Raw genomic sequence first — 23430 nt, forward strand, 5'->3', positions numbered from 1 at the left:
TGAAAACAAGTTAATATATGTAAGTAGACCTCCATAACTAACATATATATGTGACCATGAAAACAAGTTAATATATGTAAGTAGACTTACATAACTAACATATATAAGTGACCATGAAAACAAGTTAATATATGTAAGTAGACCTCCATAAATAACATATATGTGACCATAAAAACAAGTTAATATATGTAAGTAGACCTCCATAACTAACATATATGTGTGACCATGAAAACAAGTTAATATATGTAAGTAGACCTCCATAACTAACATATATGTGTGACCATGAAAACAAGTTAATATATGTAAGTAGACCTCCATAACTAACATATATGTGCGACCATGAAAACAAGTTAATATATGTAAGTAGACCTCCATAACTAACATATATGTGACCATGAAAACAAGTTAATATATGTAAGTAGACCTCCATAACTAACATATATGTGTGACCATGAAAACAAGTTAATTCAATTCAATTCCTACCTCAATTCAATTCAATTTTTATTTGTATAGCCCCAAATCATAACATACACATTCAAGGCACTGTACATAGATAACATCAAAGAGAGCAGAGAACCCCAACAGTTCACATAAATGAGCAAGCACTAGGCATCAATGTAATATGTAAGTAGACCTACACCACATATTTATGTGACCATGAAAATAAGTTGATATATGTAAGTGGACCTCCATAACTTACATACATGTCAACATGAAAAGAAGTTAATATATGTAAGTAGACCTCCATAACTAACATATACGTGACCATAAAAACAAGTTAATATATGTAAGTAGACCTCCATAACTCTGCCACATGTGTGACCATGAAAACAAGCACATGTAAGTAGACCTCCATAACTAACATATATGTGTGACCATGAAAACAAGTTAATATATGTAAGTAGACCTCCATAACTAACATATACGTGACCATGAAAACAAGTTAATATGTTTAAGTAGACCTCCATAACTCACATATACGTGACCATGAAAACAAGTTAATTCAATTCAATTCAATTCAATTCAATTCAATTTTATTTGTATAGCCCCAAATCATAACATACATTATCTCAAGGCACTGTACATAGATAACATCAAAGAGAGCAGAGAACCCCAACAGTTCACACAATGAGCAAGCACTAGGCATCAATGTAATATATGTAAGTAGACCTCCATAACTAACATATTTATGTGACCATGAAAACAAGTTGATATATGTAAGTAGACCTCCATAACTTACATACATGTCAACATGAAAAGAAGTTAATATATGTAAGTAGACCTCCATAACTAACATATATGTGACCATGAAAACAAGTTAATATATGTAAGTAGACCTCCATAACTAACATATATGTGTGACCATGAAAACAAGTTAATATATGTAAGTAGACCTCCATAACTAACATATATGTGACCATGAAAACAAGTTAATATATGTAAGTAGACCTCCATAACTAACATATATGTGACCATGAAAACAAGTTAATATATGTAAGTAGACCTCCATAACTAACATATATGTGACCATGAAAACAAGTTAATATATGTAAGTAGACCTCCATAACTAACATATATGTGACCATGAAAACAAGTTAATATATGTAAGTAGACCTCCATAACTCACATTTATTTAACACCACTGCCAGTCGGTCCCATTTTTAGCTGAAGCCTCTTCCACAGCAGACCTGTCCAGGCCATTTAAAAATACATACAACTCTTCTAGAACAGGTTTGGCACCGACAAAATTGGTCCCCGGGTCAGACCAAATCTTCTTAGGATGCCCTCGAAATGCTGTGAATCTCTGATAAGCCATCAGGAAACTTTCAGTCGACATGGAATTGGCCAGCTCTGCGTGGATAGCTCTACTGGCCATACAGCAGAATACGACTCTCCAAACCTTCATTGTAACTCTTCCTCACATCGTCTTTGACTTGATAAGGCCCAAACAGGTCCACAGCTGTGAACTCAAAGGGGGCTGCAGGTGTAGTTCTCTCTTGAGGCAGATTTCCCATCACTTGTTGACATGTCCTGGCCCTGGCTTTCTTACAGATCACACAGTTGTCAATAACTTTTCGAGCAATTCTTCTTCCTTTGACGATCCATGCTTTCTTTCTCGCTTCCAGTAGAGTCGCAGCCACTCCCTCATGACCCTTGCTGTGAGCCTCACAAACCAAAAGCGTTGAGATCCAAGCACTGTAAGGTAAGAGAGGAACACCAACTTTGTCTTCATTAAAGGCCTGGACCCTTCCACCACAAACCAGCAGTCCAGTTTCTTGCTCTCTATAGACTACCAGCCGGTCTGTAGTGGTGGTTGGAAAAGTCACACCCTCTTGCGCGGCAAGAAAAAGGTCTCTTAGGGCATCTTGACGTTCTGCTGTTGTGATGACTCCGGTCAATGAAACTGCCTCCCACTTTAGAGTTCCCATGGTCCTATTTTGTGCTGCAAACCTCTTCGCTGCTCTCCAGACCCATGCCACCATCTTGACCAGGCGAATCAAATTGCTGAACCGTCCTTCATCCACCAGACTTCGGACGGCTGCGCCAGCAGGTGGCCTTCGATGCTCTTGATCTGGTGGTTCTTTCTTTACTTGAGCTCTTGTAAGTGCAGCAACGAATGATTTCTTCTGCATCTTGCCAATGCTCTCCCGGGCAGTTGCCGACACATCCTTTGCGGACTTGATTGGCCACTCATCAGCTGGTAGACACAGGAACTTTGGCCCCTGCTGCCACGCTGACCCTTCGTCCAAGTCTTTTGGACCAGCCCCTCGAGTGATGATGTCAGCGATGTTTAGAGGTCCAGGGACCCACCACCAATCTTCAAGCTGTGTGCTGCTTTGGATCTCTCCAATTCTGTTGGCGAAGAAAGTTTGGAAGCCATAACTCTTGCGCTGGATTGCACCAAGCACTGTTTGACTGTCAACAAAGTGGTACCACTGCTTGACTTGGATGCGGCCATGTTTCTCAAAATACTTCTTTAAGCGGGTGGCAAAGACTGCTCCACAAAGCTCCGCCTTCACTGCTTCCCCCTTGTGGTCTAGGGGAGTCAATTTTGCTTTGGACTCCACCAATCTGACCGTTGAATCATGATCACCCGCCCACCGCAGGTATAAGACAGCTCCATAAGCATTTTCACTGCCATCAGAGAAGGTGATTGCATCAGGTATAGTAGAAACACCCATAGGGGTCAGGGCTCTAGGAAACTTGACCTTGCTTAGCTGAACGTATTCCTCAAAGAGGCTGATGGCATCTTCTCTGAGCTTGTCTGACAGCGCAAGGTCCCATGTGTCTTTGGTGGTGCTACTTTTAGGTTTGGCCTCTTGGAATGCTCTTCGAACCAAGATGGCCCCTTTCTGCTTTGCAGGCGTCATCAGACCGATTGGGTCATACAGCCCAGAAACTTGACTGAGCAACTCCCGTCGTGTCAGTGGATCTGGTGTCTGGTCTCTTACTTGCTCCAGAACAAGATTTTTGCCAAGCCTCATCTTTCTCTTTCTCTTCGAGAAGTTTATCCCAACCATGACGTGAAGCTTGTCATCCTCCAATATATAGCCAAGGCCAAGAGCTTTATTGTCCTCATCTTTGAGCTGGTTTGGCAGGACCACCATCTTTGCAGTTGCCTGACTGTTCCAGACAAGTCTTACAGGAGTTGTGACCGAGTGTGGATTGGGTGCGATGAGATGGCTGATGTACCATACTGGTCCGGTCCACCAATGTAGGGCGTCCTTAGACAACTTCATTGCGGCCCGGCGGTTAACCATATCATGAACTTGAGCAGCATAGGCGGCCTTCCATTCTGGTTGCTTGGCCAGCTGCCTCTCTGTCCTCAGGAAGACAGCCTCAACTACATTCCTGTTGTTCGGCAACGCAGCTGGATCTTCCACCCAGGGGTAGCTGGCATGCCAGTGTGGGCTCTCACTGTGGTCGTCAGCGGTTGCATAAGTAAGGCCTCTCCTCACCACCACCAGCTCTCTTTCTTCAGAAAGGGTAATTTCTTTGCCTCCTGGCTGACAGTTTCCACAGCGACAGCCTCCGCATCTTGGGACACAGCCAGCACCAATACTATCCCATTTCCACCACTTGAGGAAGTTGGAGGCAGTGGCTGCTGAACTGGAATGCTGATATCTGCTGACACGGATCCTCTCCAGGTTACTCTGTATGTTCGGTTTTGAAGATAGGACGAGAGTAGGGTAAGTGCAGAGCCACCTAGTTCTTGAAGGGAGGAAGTAAGGATCTGGTGGTTAACTGTGTCAAACGCTGCAGAAAGGTCCAAGAGGATGAGCACAGAGGAGCGAGAGGCAGCCCTGACTCAGTGACAGCAAGAAGTGCAGTTTCGGTCGAGTGACCTGCTTTAAAAAAAGACCGAAGAGGATCAAGAAGGTTGTTCCGGTGAAGGTAGGATGAGAGTTGATTAAAGATAGCACGCTTCAGAGTTTTGGAGAGAAAAGGAAGAAGAGAGACAGGTCTGTAGTTATTTACTTCAGACGGGTCAAGGGTGGGTTTTTTAAGGAGGGGGGTCACTCTGGCCTCTTTAAGAGAGTCCGGAAAGCAACCAGATGATAGAGATTTTTTAATGAGGTGGGTGAGGAAAGGAAGAAGATCAGAAGCAATTGACTGAAGAAGGTGAGAGGGGATAGGGTCAAGGGGGCAGGAGGTGGGGTTGAGAAAGAAGAGCGAATGTCATCTACTTTTTTTGTGAAGTCGTTGACAAAGTGAATAGGTTGAGGGGTGGGGGGATCAAGGAGGAGGTCAACTGTCGGGGTTTTCTGCTCTCCTTGATGTTGTCTATGTACAGTGCCCTGAGAAAATGTATGTTATGATTTGGCTATACAAATAACATTGAGTTGAATTGAATTGATTGATCCAAAAATGCACCTGGACATAAAGGAGTGGTATAAAATACAAAAACTGTTATAAATTAACAAAACATAAAAAATTTCACAACAATCTTTTTTTTTTTTTTTAACTTTCCTGCCCAGTACCCAGAACATGTTATATGGTTGACTGCATGCCTTGTGGTGTCGGACAGATTTGTTATGTGCAAGGCGAGTCTGTCATACTCGGAACTGCAGTATTTTTATTTATTTGTTTTATGATTATGTGGTGTGGGCAGCCGGACCGGACAGGTAATTAACATGTAATCTGCCATTCCTAGCAATGTTCAAATGTGTGCTTAATCTGTGTGGTGGAAGACAAAAAGGGCTCCTGGTGTGGCTGAGGGTGGTCAAACTCTCAAACAAGATGTAGTACAGATACATCTGAATACTGCAAGAAGCATTTTTTACATTACAGCACATTTTTATATTTCAATCAGCAGCACAGTATTTGTATATCAGGGACCCTCTTAGATCCGCGCACCGAGATTCCCAGGATCTTCTGGTAGTGACATCAGCCCAGTCAGCTGATTAGTTAAACTGATATTGATTTTTTATGGGTCTTTTTTAGGCAGCTAAAATATGTTACTGTTGACCCCATCTACAGCATTACATTGCTGAGTGTTAGTGCTAGTACAAGTGCATGTTTCTCCACACTGGGGTCACACCAACAGCTACCTACCGACTACGCATTAAGGAGCTCATACAACCCTTCTTCAAAAGATCCTAAATATGTCTTTAAGCTACAGAGTATGTGTATGTGTGTATGATTATTCATGTACATTGACCTTTGAAGAAACTCCATTGTGGCCCCGAGTTCCACTAGGTACTGCATATTGAAGATGTAGAAACACATGAACATGCCAACCAGTGCATCGGTGAAGCTCTTCAAGTTATCCATCATCACCTCCTGGTCCACTGCCACCATGAAAGTTGTTGCAGACAATGGAGTCTCTCCTGTGAAAAAAAAAGAGTCATCAGTGAATCCATCCATTTTAATGGCTCTATTTGCATGTAGGGCACACACATTCTATTGCCCCTCACTTACCACATACAACAATGCATGGTGTGGGTGGCAGGTGTTCTGTCTTAACCTCCACAGCAATGCATGTTCTATTGACCATGTGGAACATTCTTGCACGATCCTCTTTGAAGTGTGAAAGTAGCATCAATACCGCGCCACAGGGTCCACCTCCAGCTTGGATCACTGCTCTCTGTTTTGCACCTACATTGAGTTTTCCAATGGATGAGACTGAAAATATTCAAGGACTCTTCCACCCCAATGTCTTGGAGGACATCCATAATGGGTTGCAGTATAGTTGGCATGCTCCACATTGGTAGTGCTTCTTTAACAAGAGTGGCTATGTCTTTCAAGTCTAAAAGGGGGGAATAAATGATGAGTGAAATGAAAACATATCTACAGATCCAAAACACTATGCTTCAGAGATATTACTTTCATTGCAAGCAGACTGTATGCAGCCAGTGGATAAAAAGGTGAAGGTGTAGCCATTTATATCAAAAACAAGTTTCATGCTACACTCCTCTCCTCTTTGTCTACTAGCAAACAGTTTGAACTTCTGGCATTGAAACTTCAATTCAAACAAGGACAGTCCCTTACAGTCATAGGCTGTTATAGACCCCCCTAAGCATGCAGTGAGGCTTTAAGTTCCCTAAAAAGACTGTGTCTCAGGGTTAAACTCTGATGAGCTTGTCTTGGTAGGGGATCTAAACCTTGATTGGTTGTGTTCAGCCTCGGACGGCCTGAAATCTATATCTGACTAAATGAATCTAAGTCAATTAATAGGTAGTCCAACTCGGCCTAACGTTAAATGTCCTTCTAGATCATCACTCCTTGATCTAGTAATAACAAATGCCCCCCACAGATATACTGATGTTGGTGTTTTTGGGAACGATCTGAGTGACCATTGTGCTATTGCAGTGGTCAGAAATGCCAAACTCTCCAAAGCTAAACCAAGAATTTTACTCAAAAGAGATTTAAAACATTTTCATGAGCAGGATTTTTTGCACGATCTGTCACGAACTGTTCAGTGGAAACGAATCTCCCTCTTCGATGATGTTGAGTTGGCATGGAGTTTTTTTCATTCTGAATTTTTGAAGATAATAAACAAACATGCTCCATTACGATAATTTAGAGTTAAGGGGCGAAATAATCCCTGGTTTTCCACTAATATTGGAAACCTCCTCAAAGAAAGAGATCATGCCTGGGTCAGAGCACGAAAAACAAAAAAAGAGACTGACTGGCAAATGTTTCGTCAGCTCCGCAATAAATGTACCTCCCTCATAAAGAAGGCTAAATCTGAATTTTATATATCAGAAACTACCAAAAACCTGAATGATCCCAAGAAATTTTGGAATGTTGTGAGAGGTGTTTCTGGTACTACTTCTTCCAGTGAACTGCCACCTTTTTTAGTCAAAGATTCTGTACACCTGACTGATAAATGTGCCATGCTAAATTATTTTAATGAACATTTTATCACAGCAGGGCACTTTAATTCTTTAAGTCGTGATTTTAAAAACACTGTTTTGAATAACGACTCTACTGTTGTAAGCCATCCCCCTGTTGATTGCGCTTTTAATTTTGAACATGTGTCTATTTTTGAGGTCTGTGGTGCATTGGAAAAATTGGATCCCAAAAAATCAGCTGGTCCTGATGGTTTGGATCCATTTTTTTCTAAAGCTGACTGCTGATTTAATTGCTGAGCCTCTAACTGGTATTTTTAACTTAAGCCTTAGCAGAAACAAACTTCCTAAAATTTGGAAATCTGTGTTTGTCCTCCCACTGCTTAAAGGAGGCGAACCCTCAAACGCGAACAATTATAGGCCTATTTCAAAATTATGTATTTTGGCGAAAGTATTTGAAAAATTGGTTTGCGATCAGTTGAAGGACTTTTTGGAATCCAACAACATTTTAACTCTCTTCAATCAGGTTTTAGGAAGCAACACAGCACTGCTACTGCTGCCCTAAAAGTTTTAAATGATGTGTTTTAGGCATTGGACTCAAAAAAGTTTTGTGTTGCCCTGTTCATTGACCTGTCTAAGGCATTTGACACTGTGGATCACAATATTTTGCTAGATATTCTCATCAGAAAAGGCATCTCCACACAAGCTACTACTTGGGTAAAAGACTATTTGGCAAATAGGACACAATGTGTTCAATAAACTGTCATTTATTGCTCTTCACGTTCAATTGCACAAGCGTTCATATTTTTGCAATCCACCTTTGATACAGTGCAGACTAATCTGGAGAAATTGAAACTGGTTTCCAAAATCCAAAATAATGTTTTTTTCAAACTCATCTGTTCCCATGGAACAAATTCCCTCAATTTGAACTTCCCATGGCAGAGCTCTTGAGCTGGTCACCAGTTATAAGTACCTGGGATTTATTATTGATGGGGAGCTATCTTTCAAAGTGCATGTTAGAAATTTGGTTTCTAAATTAAGGGTGAAGCTCGGTTTCTTTCATAGAAACAAGTCTTGTTTCTCCCGCAGAGCTAGGAAAGTCCTGATATCAGCGACATTCTTACCAATACTTGACTATGGCGATGTTGTGTACATGTGTGCCTATAACAGTTGCCTACAGTCTTTGATCATTGTGCTCTGAGGTTCATCACTGGCTGTAGCCGCCTCACCCACCACTGTAAACTGTATGCCAAAGCTTCCATGTCCTCTCTGTCTGAAAGACACTACACACACTGGATGACTGGTCTATAAGGCTCTTCTCGGCTTGGTTCCTACTTATTTAAGTACTTTTCTTCAGTGGACCAGAAGCCATTATGCCTTACGTTCCAATGACATTTTGCACTTGTCTGCCTCACGTGTTCGGACCGAAATGGGAAAAAAAGCTTTCAGTTTCTCTGCCTCCTCTGCTTGGAATACCCTCCAAACTGAACTTAAATTGCAAGCTTTTATTTCACTGGGAGCTTTCCGCTCTATCTTAAAAGTCAGGCAACAGAAATCCTTTGAACAGTGCCTGTGTTCTTAAATTGTTACTGTGACCACAACTCTTGCACTTGTTTGTAGACTATGTTATGTCTAGTTGTACTCTTGTATTAGTTTGTATTGTAGTTGCTGCCTTCCTGTTTTTATTTAACTATGATGTGTGCTGCTGCCAACTTGGCCAGGTCACCCTTGTGAAAGAGATCTTGATCTCAATAGGTATTTTATCTGGTTAATTAAAGGAGAAATAAAAAAACATAAAAAGAAATTTAACTGATTTTAAGGAAAGGCCACAGATGCGGCATGGAAAGACCTTCGACATTTCACGTTACACCAACAACTGTAGGCAATAAAACACACTTGAAATTTAGATACTTGTTCAAGAAAAAAAAGCTCTTTTAAAAAGTAAATGAAATGAATATATATGTATGTATAAAAAAAATCTATGTACACGTTTTGTAGAAACAATATATTACTTCACAAGCTGCTTCACATGGTAGCATGGTAGAACCAGTGTGGCTTTGAAAAGACCACTTAGAAAATCTTACAATATATTATTAGCAAAACGCAAAATTATTAATTTTAATCAATACCCCTGAGCAGCAGCGCTGTTTTTGGCTCGTTTGGATGGATGCTACTGACCAGCACAAAGATAATGTGCGTGGTAAAACAGTCTTTCAATATCTACTCACAGTCACCAAACATACAATTCCACATGGAATTAAGCTAGAAGGTTTATTAATGTTACCCACCGAGTTTGCCACGCTGAGCAGGGAGCAGGGTAACCGCGTCCGTCCGTTCTTGCTGCAGCAGATAGGTTCATGCGGAGTTTATTTTATTCTCTTTTTTTTTTAGGTTTTTTGGTGGTTGGCAAACAACGATTTTGCACATTACCGCCACCATCTGGTATGGAGTGTGGATCAAAATGTGGATCTAACTGAACTATTACTTAGAAATTTATAAATAAAATAAAATGATAATATATATGTATACATATACAGATATACATAAACACAATATTAGTATTATTAACAATAATAATAACTGTATTAATAATGATAATAATTGTTAGAATTATTATAATAATTATAATAACAATAATAATATACAAATTATACTTATCATACACACACGGAACCGATTAAATCTAATTCCTCATCACTGTCTCTCCACTTTTGATTCATAACTTCTCTTTCCCTTTGATATTTCTGACATTGAGTTATAACATGCTGAACTGTTTCCTCCTGCCCACAATGATCACATCTGTATAGTGTTTATTGATTCTGAATAGTGTGTTGTTTTATCCTGTATGGCCAAATCTGATCCTTGATATGATATTTTCCTCTTTCCTGCTTCTTTCTGTGCACCTAGCCTCGCCCACATTTCTTTGGATTTTGAAAAAAACATTTTCATTTTCTCTCCTCCTCCTCCTCCCATTGTTTTTGCCACCTTTAGTTTTTATTTTATTGCTAAGTCTACATTAGTATGTCCTGTTGCTGCTCTTGCCACCTGATCTACTATTTAATTTCCTATAACCCCAATGTGTGCTGGTATCCATAAAAATGTAACTATGAGTCCCATCATTTGAATTCTGTATAGTGTTTGCTGTATTTCTATCTGCTTACAGTTATGACTGAACTGTAAGCTTGTGAGTGATGAACTTGAGTCTGAGCAGATGATTGTTCTTAGAGGTCGTATTTTCTCCACCCACTGGACTGCTAATGAAATCGCTATAAGTTCTCCTGTGTATACTGACACTGACAGTATCACTTATCCGTTTCAGTTTTTTAATTTGAAACTCGCTTGTATTGAATATGGATTCTGGCTCAACATCTGGAAGTATCCATGGTGCTATTGTTGACAGTGGAACTGTTGGGCTAATGCTGTGTCGGTCCACTGTAAGTTCTGATGCTGTTTGATTAATTGTCAAGCCAAAGCTTTTTTGTTCCCTTTCTCTTATTCCCAGCATGGTTTTAATGATGATTCTGATTATGTGGTCTGGTCCAGTAATATGAGCTCTGAATGCTTCTTAGTTCTAGTGGCATTTCCCCCATTTCCATTTGGAGTGCTGATGTCAGGGTTGTCTTAAAAGCTCCTGTGCATAATCTTAAAGACTTAAAGTGTGTCAACTTTTTTGAGATGTGTGCTTGCTGCGGCCCACAACAACCAAACTGCATGTTTGGGGACGTCATGAGTCATGAACATGAAAGATGTGCGATCATGGACGCATGAACTTTAATGTATGTATAACATTGAAGTTCGATGTATAACACTGCAGCTGGTCTTATCTTGGTGGAAGCCACAGCGGACATGTCAACTAAACACGGTGTGTGTGCCAATCTAAATTATAGAGCAGTCAAACAGAATGAATGAATTAAAATGAAATTTTAATTGAATTAAAGCAGAGTAAAAGCATAAATCAGCTTAAAAGAATATAGAAAATACATAGAATAAATAAATAGAAAACTTTTTTTTTAAAAAACAGGACAGTGATGGAAATGGTCGTGTTTACCTTTACATTTAACATAGAAGCATGAAATACAAGAATAAGGTCCCTCGTTGCCATGGCGGGGAGCGGCCCATGTAAATTGTCCTCCAAGGGTTTGCGGCGATGTCGGCAACCCACTCGACCCGTCTTCCAACACGGACCAAGGAGTCTAACGTGGCGCAATGAAAGTGAGGCGGGATCCCGGCCTCCTTCTCACGGACACGTCTCATCAGCGTCGGGGAGGTGGAGCGTGAGCGGGCGCGATACGACCCGAAAGACTTACGCGCAAATTCCGCGATGTCCAATTCACGCAGATGTTCTCCAAAACTTACTATAAAACAAGGCGCTTTCAGCTCCAGTGGATCATAAGGATGCACGGACTAGACGATCCAATCAAGACTTGGCGACAGACACACAGAGATTTCAGGTAAGTCTCCACTACATGGTCCCGCCTCGCCAAGCCACGCCTCCGTCCGCAGGCGGAGTCAACACTGCACAGCTGCGTGAAAGTTGTCGAAGTAAATCTGTGCCATCTGGGTTTGAATTGGAATTTCTAACAATAAATGTTTCTGCATCGAAATTAGACTTTGACTCAGACTTTTAAAAAAATCAAAGGCAAAAAAAAGTGCTTGAAATGTAATGGTTTTCAAAATTCAAAGTTTAATGTTGATGCAAAAAAATTCAGTTCAATTCAAACTCAGATGGCACAGATTTCCTTCCACAGTCCTGCTGTAACTTAATGATGGGAACAGCTGTTGTTTTGACTGAACTGAGTCCTCGACTCTGTTCTTTCAAATGATTTGCTCACAGAATTGTTCAGTGCTTAGCAGGAGCAAGGAGATTGTGGCAGTGGGGCTTGGTTAGAGTGACGGCTGCTGGAGGAAAGGAAGGAGTGGCTCAGCCGGTGATCAGACAGCTGGACAGAATCAGGTAATTAGTCAGCTATATAAGCATGTTTGTAACCTGGTTCTGGTCTCTTGCAGTAGGCTGGGTCCTCACGTGGACACACAGAGAGAGAGAGAGACGGAGAGACACAGAGAGTCAGAGCGTCAGAGCAGCGCAGCAGAGCAGACCACAGCTGACTTCTTTTGTTTTGTTTGGTTGATTGTTTTCAGTTGACAATAAACCGGTATATTTGCTCCCTCAACACCGCCTCCTCGTCCTTCCCGAACCCCAGTGAGTGGGAAAAGCTCACAGTGGCGCCTGAATAGGGACGCATGGAAGGACAATCTCCGCTGACATTGCGGCGTCACAGTGGGACGATCGTGCTCTCCTGCGGGAGCTGCTGCAACGCCCGGCTGCCCACGGCGCCGACCCGGAGCCCGGTCGAGGACGGTCTCCGCCCGTCGCCCTGCAGGGGATGACCGCGGAAGATGACCCGGAGGCATACCTGGACATCTTCGAGGGCACGGCGGAGGCGTGTGGGTGGCTGGAGGAGGAGAGAGCGCTTCGGCTTCTTCCCCTGCTCACCGGCGTGGCGCAGCTGGCCGCGCACAGCCTGCCAGCGGCGGCGCGGCCATGACTACACACAGCTGAGGAGAGTCATCCTGGACTGGCTGGGCAGTGCGTCGGAGGGACACCGGCGGCGGTTCAGGGGGCTCTCCTTTGAAGAAGCCGGGCGCTTCTTTGCATACGCGCAGCAGCTCCTGGACGCAGCGAGGCGCTGGCTCCAGCCGGGGACCCACTCCACTGAGGACGTCGTTGGACAGGTGGCGCTGGAGCAGTTCATCGCTGGGTTACCATCATCCACAGCCTATTGGGTCCAGTGCCACTGCCCGGCCAACATCGAGGCAGTGATCGTCCTCGCGGAGGACCATCTCTCTCTTCCCCGGCGGAGCATGAGGGAGGAGACCAGGCCAGCGACGATCCCTGCCAGCCGTCCCACTCCAGCCGCAAGGAGGAGGTTCCCAGCGGCATCGGCTCCTGCACCACACCCACACACACACACACACACACAGCCGGAGCATGCATCGCTCCGGTCGTCTAATTACCCTCTGCCGTCTTTCCCTTCAGGGCCCAGCCTACGTGTCTGATCACCTGGCACCCCGGGGGGCTCCTCAGACGCCAGGGCAGGTGTGCTGGCGGTGTGGGCAGCCCGGCCACATCAGAGCGGAGTGCCCGCTCATGGAAGTGGGGCAAGTGGTTCGGGGTGGCGGGCCGACGGCCCCCTCCCCCGGTTCGGAAGGGACGTACCGTATACCGGTATGTATACAAGGGGGTACACATCAAGCTCTGCTGGATTCTGGTTGTGAACAGACCATGATCCATCAGCGCTTGGTTCGACCGGGGGCATTGTTAGAGGCATCGTGGGTGAGGGTGAGGTGTGTGCATGGGGATATTCACGATTATCCGGTGGTGGCTCTGGAAATTTGTTTTAAAGGGAAAAAACATAGAGTAAAGGCTGGAGTTAGTACTCGCCTCACGCACCCTCTAATTTTGGGAACAAACTGGCCGGGGTTTACGAGCTTAGCAGGGGAAACCATGAGGGTGCGGTCACGTAAGTCAGGGAAATGTGAGTTATGTGCTGTCCTTAGTGGTGAGGCGGAGGTGCCGCATCCCGACGCTGCTGGGGGGGGGCACAGATGGCGCCCATGGAAGATTTTCCCCTAGCACAGTCTCGGGATGAGACCCTCCGCCACGCCTTTGACCAAGTGATGGAAATTGATGGTTGTCCTGTTCACCCTAACGCATCACTCTCTCACCCCTACTTTGTTGTCGTTAAAGACCGTTTATACAGAGTGAGTCGTGACGCTCGAACAGGGGAAGAGCTCTCCCAGTTGTTAGTCCCAAAAAGCCGCCGAGAAACGATTTTCCAGGCGGCTCACCACAACCCCATGGCGGGTCACCTCGGATATGATAAGACACTGAACCGGATCATGGCCCGATTTTACTGGCCGGGCATTCGGGCGGATGTAAGTCGGTGGTGTGCATCCTGCCGCGAATGTCAATTAGTCAACCCTCCGGCCACCCCAAAAGCGCCCTTGCGCCCATTACCATTAATGGAGGTCCCTTTTGATAGGCTTGCCATGGACCTCATCGGGCCATTAGACCGGAGCACACGGGGATATCGCTTTGTATTAGTTCTAGTGGACTATGCAACGCGTTATCCCGAGGCAGTACCCTTGCGCAACATCTCGGTGAAGAGTGTTGCACAGGCACTGTTTCAGGTTATCTCCCGAGTTGGGATCCCGAAAGAGATCCTGACTGACCAGGGCACATCGTTTATGTCACGTACACTATGCGAGCTATATGAATTACTGGGCGTCCGCTCAATCCGGACTAGTGTGTACCATCCCCAGACTGATGGCCTGGTGGAGCGGTTTAACAAAACGCTAAAGAACATGATTCGTAAGTTCGTACACGAGGATAGTCGTAATTGGGATAAATGGTTGGACCCTCTGTTGTTTACAGTGCGGGAGGTGCCCCAGGCCTCCACGGGTTTTTCGCCCTTTGAACTCCTGTTCGGCAGGAAACCTCGGGGTGTCTTGGACCTGGTTAAGGAAAACTGGGAGGCGGGTCTAAGCACCAGTAAAAATGAGGTACAGCACATACTGGACCTGCGAGCAAAACTCCATTCACTGGGTCAGTTATCACGGCAGAATTTGCTCCAGGCCCAGGAACGTCAACAGCGGCTGTACAACAGAGGGGCTAAACTTAGACAGTTTTCACCGGGAGATAAAGTGCTTCTATTGCTACCATCGTCTAGCTCCAAATTACTCGCCAAGTGGCAAGGGCCCTTTGTGGTCACACGGCGAGTGGGGGATGTTGACTATGAGGTTGTGCGTTCTGACAGGGGTGGAGCAACACAGATTTACCACCTTAACCTCCTCAAAGCCTGGAGGGAGGTGGCGTCTGTTTCTCTGGCCACCACGGTGATTGAGAGAGATGAGCTGGGACCGGAGGTGACTAAATTAAACAGGTCGGCGCCGGTCCCCGTTGACGATCATCTCTCGCCGGGCCAGAGAGCAGACGTGGCCTCGTTGCAGCGGCAGTTTGCCGACGTGTTCTCTCCCCTGCCGGGACGCACAAACCTCATACACCACCACATAGAAACTTCCCCGGGTGTGACAGTGCGTTCACGACCCTATCGCCTGCCGGAACATAAGAGGAAAACTGTTCAGGCAGAACTTCAGGCTATGTTAGAGATGGGAGTAATAGAAGAGTCCAACAGTGACTGGTGTTGCCCCATTGTTCTTGTTCGCAAGTCTGATGGGTCAATACGGTTCTGTGTGGACTACCGTAGAGTCAACGAGGTGTCCAAATTCGATGCCTATCCAATGCCCCGGGTCGACGAACTCCTGGATCGGCTGGGCACGGCTCGCTTTTTTACGACACTGGATTTGACCAAGGGCTACTGGCAGATTCCCTTGTCGCTAGAGTCCAGGGAAAAAACGGCCTTCTCCACTCCGTATGGTTTGTACCAATTTGTAACGCTTCCATTTGGGTTGTTCGGGGCCCCAGCCACGTTCCAGCGCCTCATGGACCGGGTGCTGCGGCCTCACTCTGCATATGCTGCGGCCTACTTGGATGATGTCATCATTCATAGTGAGACCTGGGAGCAGCATATGCAGCAGGTGGGAGCAGTGCTGGAGTCTCTGAGGAGGGCGGGGCTCACGGCCAATCCAGGGAAGTGTGCAGTTGGACGGAGGGAGGTACGGTATTTGGGGTACCACTTGGGGGGAGGGCAGGTGCGGCCACAGATACAAAAGACCGCAGCAGTTGCAGCCTGCCCAAGACCCAAGACCAAAAAAGAGGTTAGGAGGTTTCTGGGGCTGGCCGGTTACTATAGGAGGTTCATCCCGGCCTTCTCGGAGCTGAACAGCCCCCTAACCGACCTGACCCGAAAAGGTGCCTCAGATCCGGTCCAGTGGACGGAGCCGTGTCAGCTGGCGTTTGAGAGGGTCAAGCAAGCCCTCTGTGGGGAGCCACTTTTATACACACCTAACTTTTCTCTCCCTTTCATCCTGCAGACCGACGCCTCGAACAGTGGGCTGGGGGCCGTTTTGTCCCAGGAGGTGGAGGGGGTCGACTGCCCCGTACTGTACATTAGCCGGAAGCTAGCTCAGCGGGAGGTGAGCTACAGTACGGTGGAGAAAAAGTGCCTCGCCATACGGTGGGAGGTCGGTGCCCTCCGCTACTATCTCCTGGGGCGCCCATTCACCCTCTGGTCGGACCATGCCCCGCTCCAATGGCTCCACCGCATGAAAGATGCCAACGCGCGGATCACTCGCTGGTATCTTTACAGCCTTTCCGGTTCAAGGTGATCCATAGGCCGGGGAATCGCATGGCCGTGGCCGACTTTCTCTCCCGCTCTGCGGAGGGGGGGGGAGTGGGCTTGCGGCCGGCGGGGTCCCGGCCTAAGTCGGGCGGTGGGGGTATGTGGCAGTGGGGCTTGGTTAGAGCGACGGCTGCTGGAGGAAAGGAAGGAGTGGCTCAGCCGGTGATCAGACAGCTGGACAGAATCAGGTAATTAGTCAGCTATATAAGCATGTTTGTAACCTGGTTCTGGTCTCTTGCAGTAGGCTGGGTCCTCACGCGGACACACAGAGAGAGAGAGTGATGGAGAGACACAGAGACACAGTGAGTCAGAGCAGCGCAGCGCAGCAGAGCGCTGACATCGCAGCCACAGCTGACTTCTTTTGTTTTGTTTGGTTGATTGTTTTCAGTTGACAATAAACCGGTATATTTGCTCCCTCAACGCCGCCTCCTCGTCCTTCCCGAACCCCAGTGAGTGGGAAAAGCTCACAGAGATATACAATGAAACTGTTATTTTGTCACATATAAACAATAACATTGAACATAATTTTATCGTTTGTTTTTGAAATGTTTCATTCTTAAAAAATTGAACTGTTTTGACAGCTGCAAAGTTTCATGTTCTCCCGCTCATTTCCACTGCTCGGGTGAAGACTGCTGGTGAGGAGTGAAAACAAAATGGAGCAAAAGAGCGGTGCTGATAAAACTAGTGAGATCACACGAGGTAAGGTTGTCAAATTGAGAATGTAGTTTAGTTCCAAAAGATGAGATCTGACTGAAAAGTGTTGACAAACTGAGATACATATTTAATAACTAAATGTTGAATTATGTGCTCAGTTCCCTCTCCCCAGATCACAGCACAGGCGCAAAGCATTGTGGTCGCTCCCCGCTTCTATAATTGTAATGTTGGCATCTTAAATATCAACTCAGCTTCTCATGGTAGGTATAGTATATATAGTCAAGTCTAAATCACCACACATTAGACTTAATAAATAGAAAAAAATTAAAAATTAAAATCCTTTACTTACCTGGTTGTTGTTGTGTGCACATAACTGCCCTGCATTAACAAATCTGATTTGGTGTGAAATACTTACTCAATACTCCATGGTGATTGTTTAAATGTGAATGTATTTTTTGAGCATCTTATTACGGGAATTTTAATGGTGAAGCCGCCGCGACGAACATCGTAGCCACCACCATGCTAACCGTAAGGCTAACCACATATCTACCAGGCCTAAACCGAAGAGGGACGCCGCACGAATCACACCTCATCCCCACGACTCACGCTCACCAGGGGTCAAATAACACCTTTACCACCATCAGAGGGGCAAGATGACATCACTACTCATCCGAGAGTCTTCATGATCATCCTCTTCAGGCTCTCCACAGCCTCAACGACTGCTGAAAAAAGAATTTCTACAATTTATCACCTCAAACATTCTCATTATGGTCTGTTGATAACTGCGAAGCTTATTTAGATGATGTGGTTGCTTATTCCTCCTCCTGGTCCGATCATTTACACACTCTGTCCCTTATTTTCAGCCGTCTCCGTGAAGCTTCCCTCACATTAAACCTTGCAAAATGTGAATTCGGCAAGGCGACCGTTACTTATTTAGGTAAACAAGTAAGTCAGGGGCAGGTGCGTCCGTTAGCTTAAAAAGTGCAGGTGATTATTGATTTCCCGGCCCCACAGCCCACAAAAGCCGTTTTCTTGGGATGTGTGGTTATTGTCGGAGGATTAAACACTGTAGGGGTGTGTTTAATTCTTGGGTGTGGGGGTGTTACGACTGTGTGTGTGCCCTGTGTTTTTTCTGTCAATCTCCTAGGTAAATTGCTGTGTGTCCTAGCCGTACCAGGATTGGTGGACTGGTTCTGGGCCCTGCCGCTCGATTGGTTGCACTTGATTACCACCTGGTATATAAGGAGCCAAGATGGTGGACGACGGGGGGCAAGAACAGCATGGCAATTGGCGACACACACTTCCTCATCCTCCTCTTCTCCTAACTGGCCACACTTCCATGATAGTTTTGTCTTTTTGTGTAGTTTAGCAGTTTTGCAAACAGTAGGGGTGGACTGCCATTTTTGTTAAAGCGTTTTCTCCTGTTTATTTAGTTAGGGATAGTGATGGGCAAATGAAGCCCCGTGAATCACTGAGGCTTTCCAGCCCATTGCTTCACCAAAAGGTTCACTCATCGAGGCCTCAATGAAACAGTGAATACTGCCATCTGCTGGACAAATTAAATTACAGTCAATGACATTGTACCACGACTTGAGCTGAAATGTATGATTTACTTATGTGTGCAGAAACAATAAACAATGGATATTTCTATCGTATGATCATGTGTAAGTATGTGGACAACAACACAGACATGGAGCTCTGTTCTTAATTAAAATACCAATGACAACATTTCAAGAGTTTGTATTTTTATTCAAAAACACTAGTTTTTCCAATGTTTTTGGATTCAGGCGGTTCCTTTTTTTAGACAACACTTCTCCAGCCTTCGAAAAAACCCTCTCACATGGCACTGAAGACGCTGGCGAACATAACCAGGTTACTGCCAGTTTGTGAAGGTGTGGATACATGGCTTTATGTCCATGCCAATATACGAGTGGATCCTCATCCCTTGAAATATTCATCTCTGCCAAGTAACGATCCACTTCAATCATGGCATCTGCCACCACACTTGAGCTGCTCCCGCTGCTGTTTATGGCGTCATCCAACAGCCACCAAAGTTCACCTAATAACAAAAAAGGGGGGTGGGGTGTCATGCACAATACCACTGTCATAATCAAGGATACAGATGGGGTTACTTACTATTGCCACCAGATTGAGCCACACGAGTGTTTTGCAGCTGGTCTGGGGGGGCAGATGAGGCTTCATGCCTTATTACATTTGCACACTCATTTTTCAGCCGGTTCACTGCTTCTTGTCTCCTGGTTGCATTTTCGAATCCTATTTTTTTAAATCTTGGATCCAATAAAGTTGGCATTGTCAGGCCACCTGCTGACTCCAAAGAACTCATGTGGTCCCTCAGACAAGGTTGTCCCCCAGCTGCCTCGCAATGGTGGATGCATTCATTGTGTGCATCTTGTTTGTTATTGCATGATGCAACATCTTCATGAGAGGTATCACTTTTGAGGAGGATACCCTCTTCTCAGCAGAAACCTCAACTGTTGCTTGGTGGAATGGGGCGAGTACACTCAGAGTGTTGTTCACAGAGTCATACTCAGCTGCTGTAAGGGGGGTAATGTCTGTTTTCAGTGAGGCCAGGGCTGCCCCCACTGGCTCTCTTAGCTCATACAGCCGCTGCAACATAAGGAATGTGCTGTTCCAACGCGTGTCTACCTCTATTATCATTTTGTAGGGCTGCCTTCCCATCTGCTCCTGCACTTGGACCAGTCGCTCTTTCGCAGTAGTGCTTGTGCGGAAGAGGGTCACCAACCTCCTACATTTCTGCCTTAATTCATTTAGTCCTTCCACATCATCGAAGGACTTGTGAACAATAAGGTTTATTGTGTGAGCAATGCATATTGCATGCCTCACATTTAGCTGTCTCACACAAGCGTTCATGTTTGATGCGCCATCAGTGACAAGACACTTCACCTTATCTCTGATGCCCCACTCCTCCATGAGCTGTACATGCCCCGCTGCAAGGTTTTCTGCTGTATGGGCCTTTGGAAAATGTTGCACCCCAAGCAGAGTAGTGCAGAGCTGGTCTTCATCGTCAATGAAATGGCACGTCACTGCCAGGTAGGCGTCCATATTGATGGACGTCCACATGTCAGACGTGAGACTGACAGCCACAGCCTTCTGGACCTGCTCTCTGGCCTTCTCCTTGGCCTCCTGATATTTTATATCCACCATTGCTTTCAGAGCCTGAGGGTGAAAAGAAGAGCTGTTATGATGACCAACATAAAAATGACCACATTGGCTCTGTTCACACACCTTTCTACTGGGGAGAATATAGTTGGGATCCATTAGGTGCATGAGCTCCCTGAAGCCCACATCCTCCACAACGGAGAACGGCTGGGAGTCCTTGATGATCATGTTGACCACAGCCTCATCCACCATTGCTTTTCTGGAACCTGTAACAGTTATCAATTAACAGTGATGCTGGTGTGTTGTAGGAGCTGAACACGAGATTTTGACAACATGCAAAAAAATATCTGATGGTACTTTGGCTTGTATCCGGCCTGTTGGCAGGCTGGGCATGCTCATGCAGTGCTCTGTAATGGCGAAGCATGGAGGAAGTGTTGTTGCTGTATGTTAGCTGTTTATCACACAGCAAGCACCTCACCTTTAAGGAAGTCATACATATTAGGACTGATAGTTCAGTGTATAGCGAGTATACAATATTCACTATTTTATGTATATCATTACACATACAAACCTTATTATGATCAGTCAACTCAAAATACTCCCATACAGGTGAGGACTTCCTCTTTCTTGCTGGCTCCATCTTTGTGAAAAGGAATTTGTGGCAAAACAAACAAAAATGGAACTGGCAGGAATGTGAATGCTCCTACAGTGCTTTGTAGTAAAATCACGCTTAACATATACATGCACCATCACATGAATAAATCATTCCACAACACCAGTGTTTATTTTTTCAACTCATTTTATTAATGATACACAAAACAGTTGTACATATTTCACTTAAACATGTTATCTTTAAGAATGAGTAACACAACACTGCTGTCAAACTGTGGCTTCCCAGTGACGTCTTTACATACATGAGTCAAAGTAGAGTGTATGTGACTGAAGAAAGTGACAGAAGTTGCACATATATACTCAGGAGTGACATTTACAAACATAATAACTGACATACACACAAACAAACACAAACCAGTGTAAAAGGAAAGAAAAATATATATCTCACATCAAAGCCCTACAGTGGGGGAAATGATCTACACTACTCCTTCTACTTCTCCTACTCTCCTGCTACTGCTACTCTTATTCTGACAAACTCTCTCCAACTCTCACTAACTCTCTCTCGCTAACTCTCTCCAACTGTCTCCAACTCTCTCTAACTCTCACTTACTCTCTCCAACTCTTCTCACCATAAACGCCTACAACACCCACAGCGTGCCTCGAGGTTTGAAGCGTTTTATTGGGAAGTGATACGGTGAACGAACCAATGACGTGATCTGTCCAAACCGAGGCCTCGTTTGTCATCGGTTACGTCATTTTCCGGAATCGATACAGGCCTCGAAGCGCGGCTTCATTTGACACGCCCACTTTTACTCGAGACAAGCCTCAATGCCTCAGTTCATTTGTCCCATCACTAGTTAGGGAGGTAAGTTCTTGTTATTTGGTTTGTCTGGGTTGCTTAGGTAAGATTTATTGTTTTCTAGACAGGGACCTTTTTGTTTGTTATTTTGGCCTTAGTCCACCCTGAAGCCTAGGCCTCAGTTCAACTGTTTTGTAGTACTTTATCCTACTTTTGTAAATAAATCATTCTTTTTTTGTATACAACGCTAAAAATCGTTTGTGGTCACTTGGGACTTGGGGAAGATGAGGCCTTATCATGTTATGTCCTAGGCCCCCTAGACTGGGGCATAACACTGATAATTATTCACATTTCTTGCTTAATAATTGTTGTTTGGATGTTTGGGGGACGTAAAATGCAATTTAATCGCTGCTTATGGCTTTATAGATGCCTTTTTTGGCACAACTGCATAATAATGCTTCACATCTGGGTAGAATAGAGCATGTGATTATAGTTTTGTCCACTAGAGGGCCCTCAAGGATCATTTTCAGCACCAGAGCTCAAGTGACAGCCTGTGTTTGCTTCTCCTGATATTACCCTGACCATGAAGTAAATTGACTGGGTCTTTAAAGATAATTTTTTTCCTGACAGACTATCCATGTCTCCTCTTTCTAACCCTAACCACATTGTTGTACAGCCCTAAACCTAAGATCAGTGTTTACCTGCTAATTGTTTTCCCTAAACCTAACCCTAAATCATAATAATTATTATGCCTAACCCTAAATTTAGATCTATAATTGGCTGGCTTAATCTCTAAATATTAATTTAAAATAACTATTTGATTAATGCCTAAACCTAACTTATACTAATGTTAAATAAAAAACTAATTCCTGTTAAATCTAAATTAAAATTGTATTCCTGGTCTCAGCAGAACCTAATGACTTGTTGGTGTGTGTGGACCGTGCCTTTGCTCTGCCGCCCCCCGTGGGTGGTAGGGCACAACCATTTCTCAACTTTCCCTTAACCTAACACTAACCCTTACCCTTACCCCTAACCCTTACCATAAAATCCATGACCTTGACCTCTCTCGCTCCAGCTCGCTCCACCCTAACCCTTACCCACATAGGAGTGCACCTGAGAGTGACAGACATACCATACCATACCACAACCACTGATTCCACTTACAGGACAACACATAGACACACACACACACACACACACAACACTCCACTTACTCACCCACCTGATGCAGAAACCAGACACATCGCTAAACAAATTTTCAAACTCATTCAAGCTACACATCACAAACATATTATGGACACAGTTTCAACCGGCACATTCCCACCAGGGATGAACAGACAAATACATTGGTTAACAGATTTCATTAAACCATCCACACCCACTACAGCCACATAGAACAAGATACATAACAACACAACCCGCTGGATGAAAAATACAATGCTTATCCTACAGGTCCACTATTAAACAACCATAACCTCTCTTCTTTCCACACCCCGTAACCACCTGGCCCTTCAAATTGCCACTGGTTGGGCCAGGAAGCGCTACGGCCCCAGGCTGATGCAGCAAACACTGCATTCAGTCCACCACAAACTACAGACTAGACCAGAACCACCCTCCATACTGTCCC

At 44.8% G+C, this 23430-nt stretch overlaps 1 protein-coding gene across 1 annotated transcript; it reads right to left on the reverse strand.

Annotated features, from left to right (window-relative positions):
* Nucleotides 1–19050: 19050 nt before the first annotated feature.
* LOC122762398 (E3 SUMO-protein ligase ZBED1-like) lies at nt 19051–20644 on the reverse strand. Its single transcript, XM_044017576.1, has 3 exons — nt 20519–20644; nt 19388–20449; nt 19051–19310 (listed from the first exon to the last, which is right to left on the reverse strand). Exons 1-2 carry the CDS (start codon nt 20642–20644, stop codon nt 19604–19606), a joined length of 972 nt encoding a protein of 323 aa, XP_043873511.1. The 3' UTR covers nt 19051–19310; nt 19388–19603.
* Nucleotides 20645–23430: the final 2786 nt, after the last annotated feature.

This window comes from Solea senegalensis, unplaced genomic scaffold, assembly GCF_019176455.1.
Source record: "Solea senegalensis isolate Sse05_10M unplaced genomic scaffold, IFAPA_SoseM_1 scf7180000015617, whole genome shotgun sequence".
Classification (NCBI taxonomy): Eukaryota; Metazoa; Chordata; class Actinopteri; order Pleuronectiformes; family Soleidae; genus Solea; species Solea senegalensis.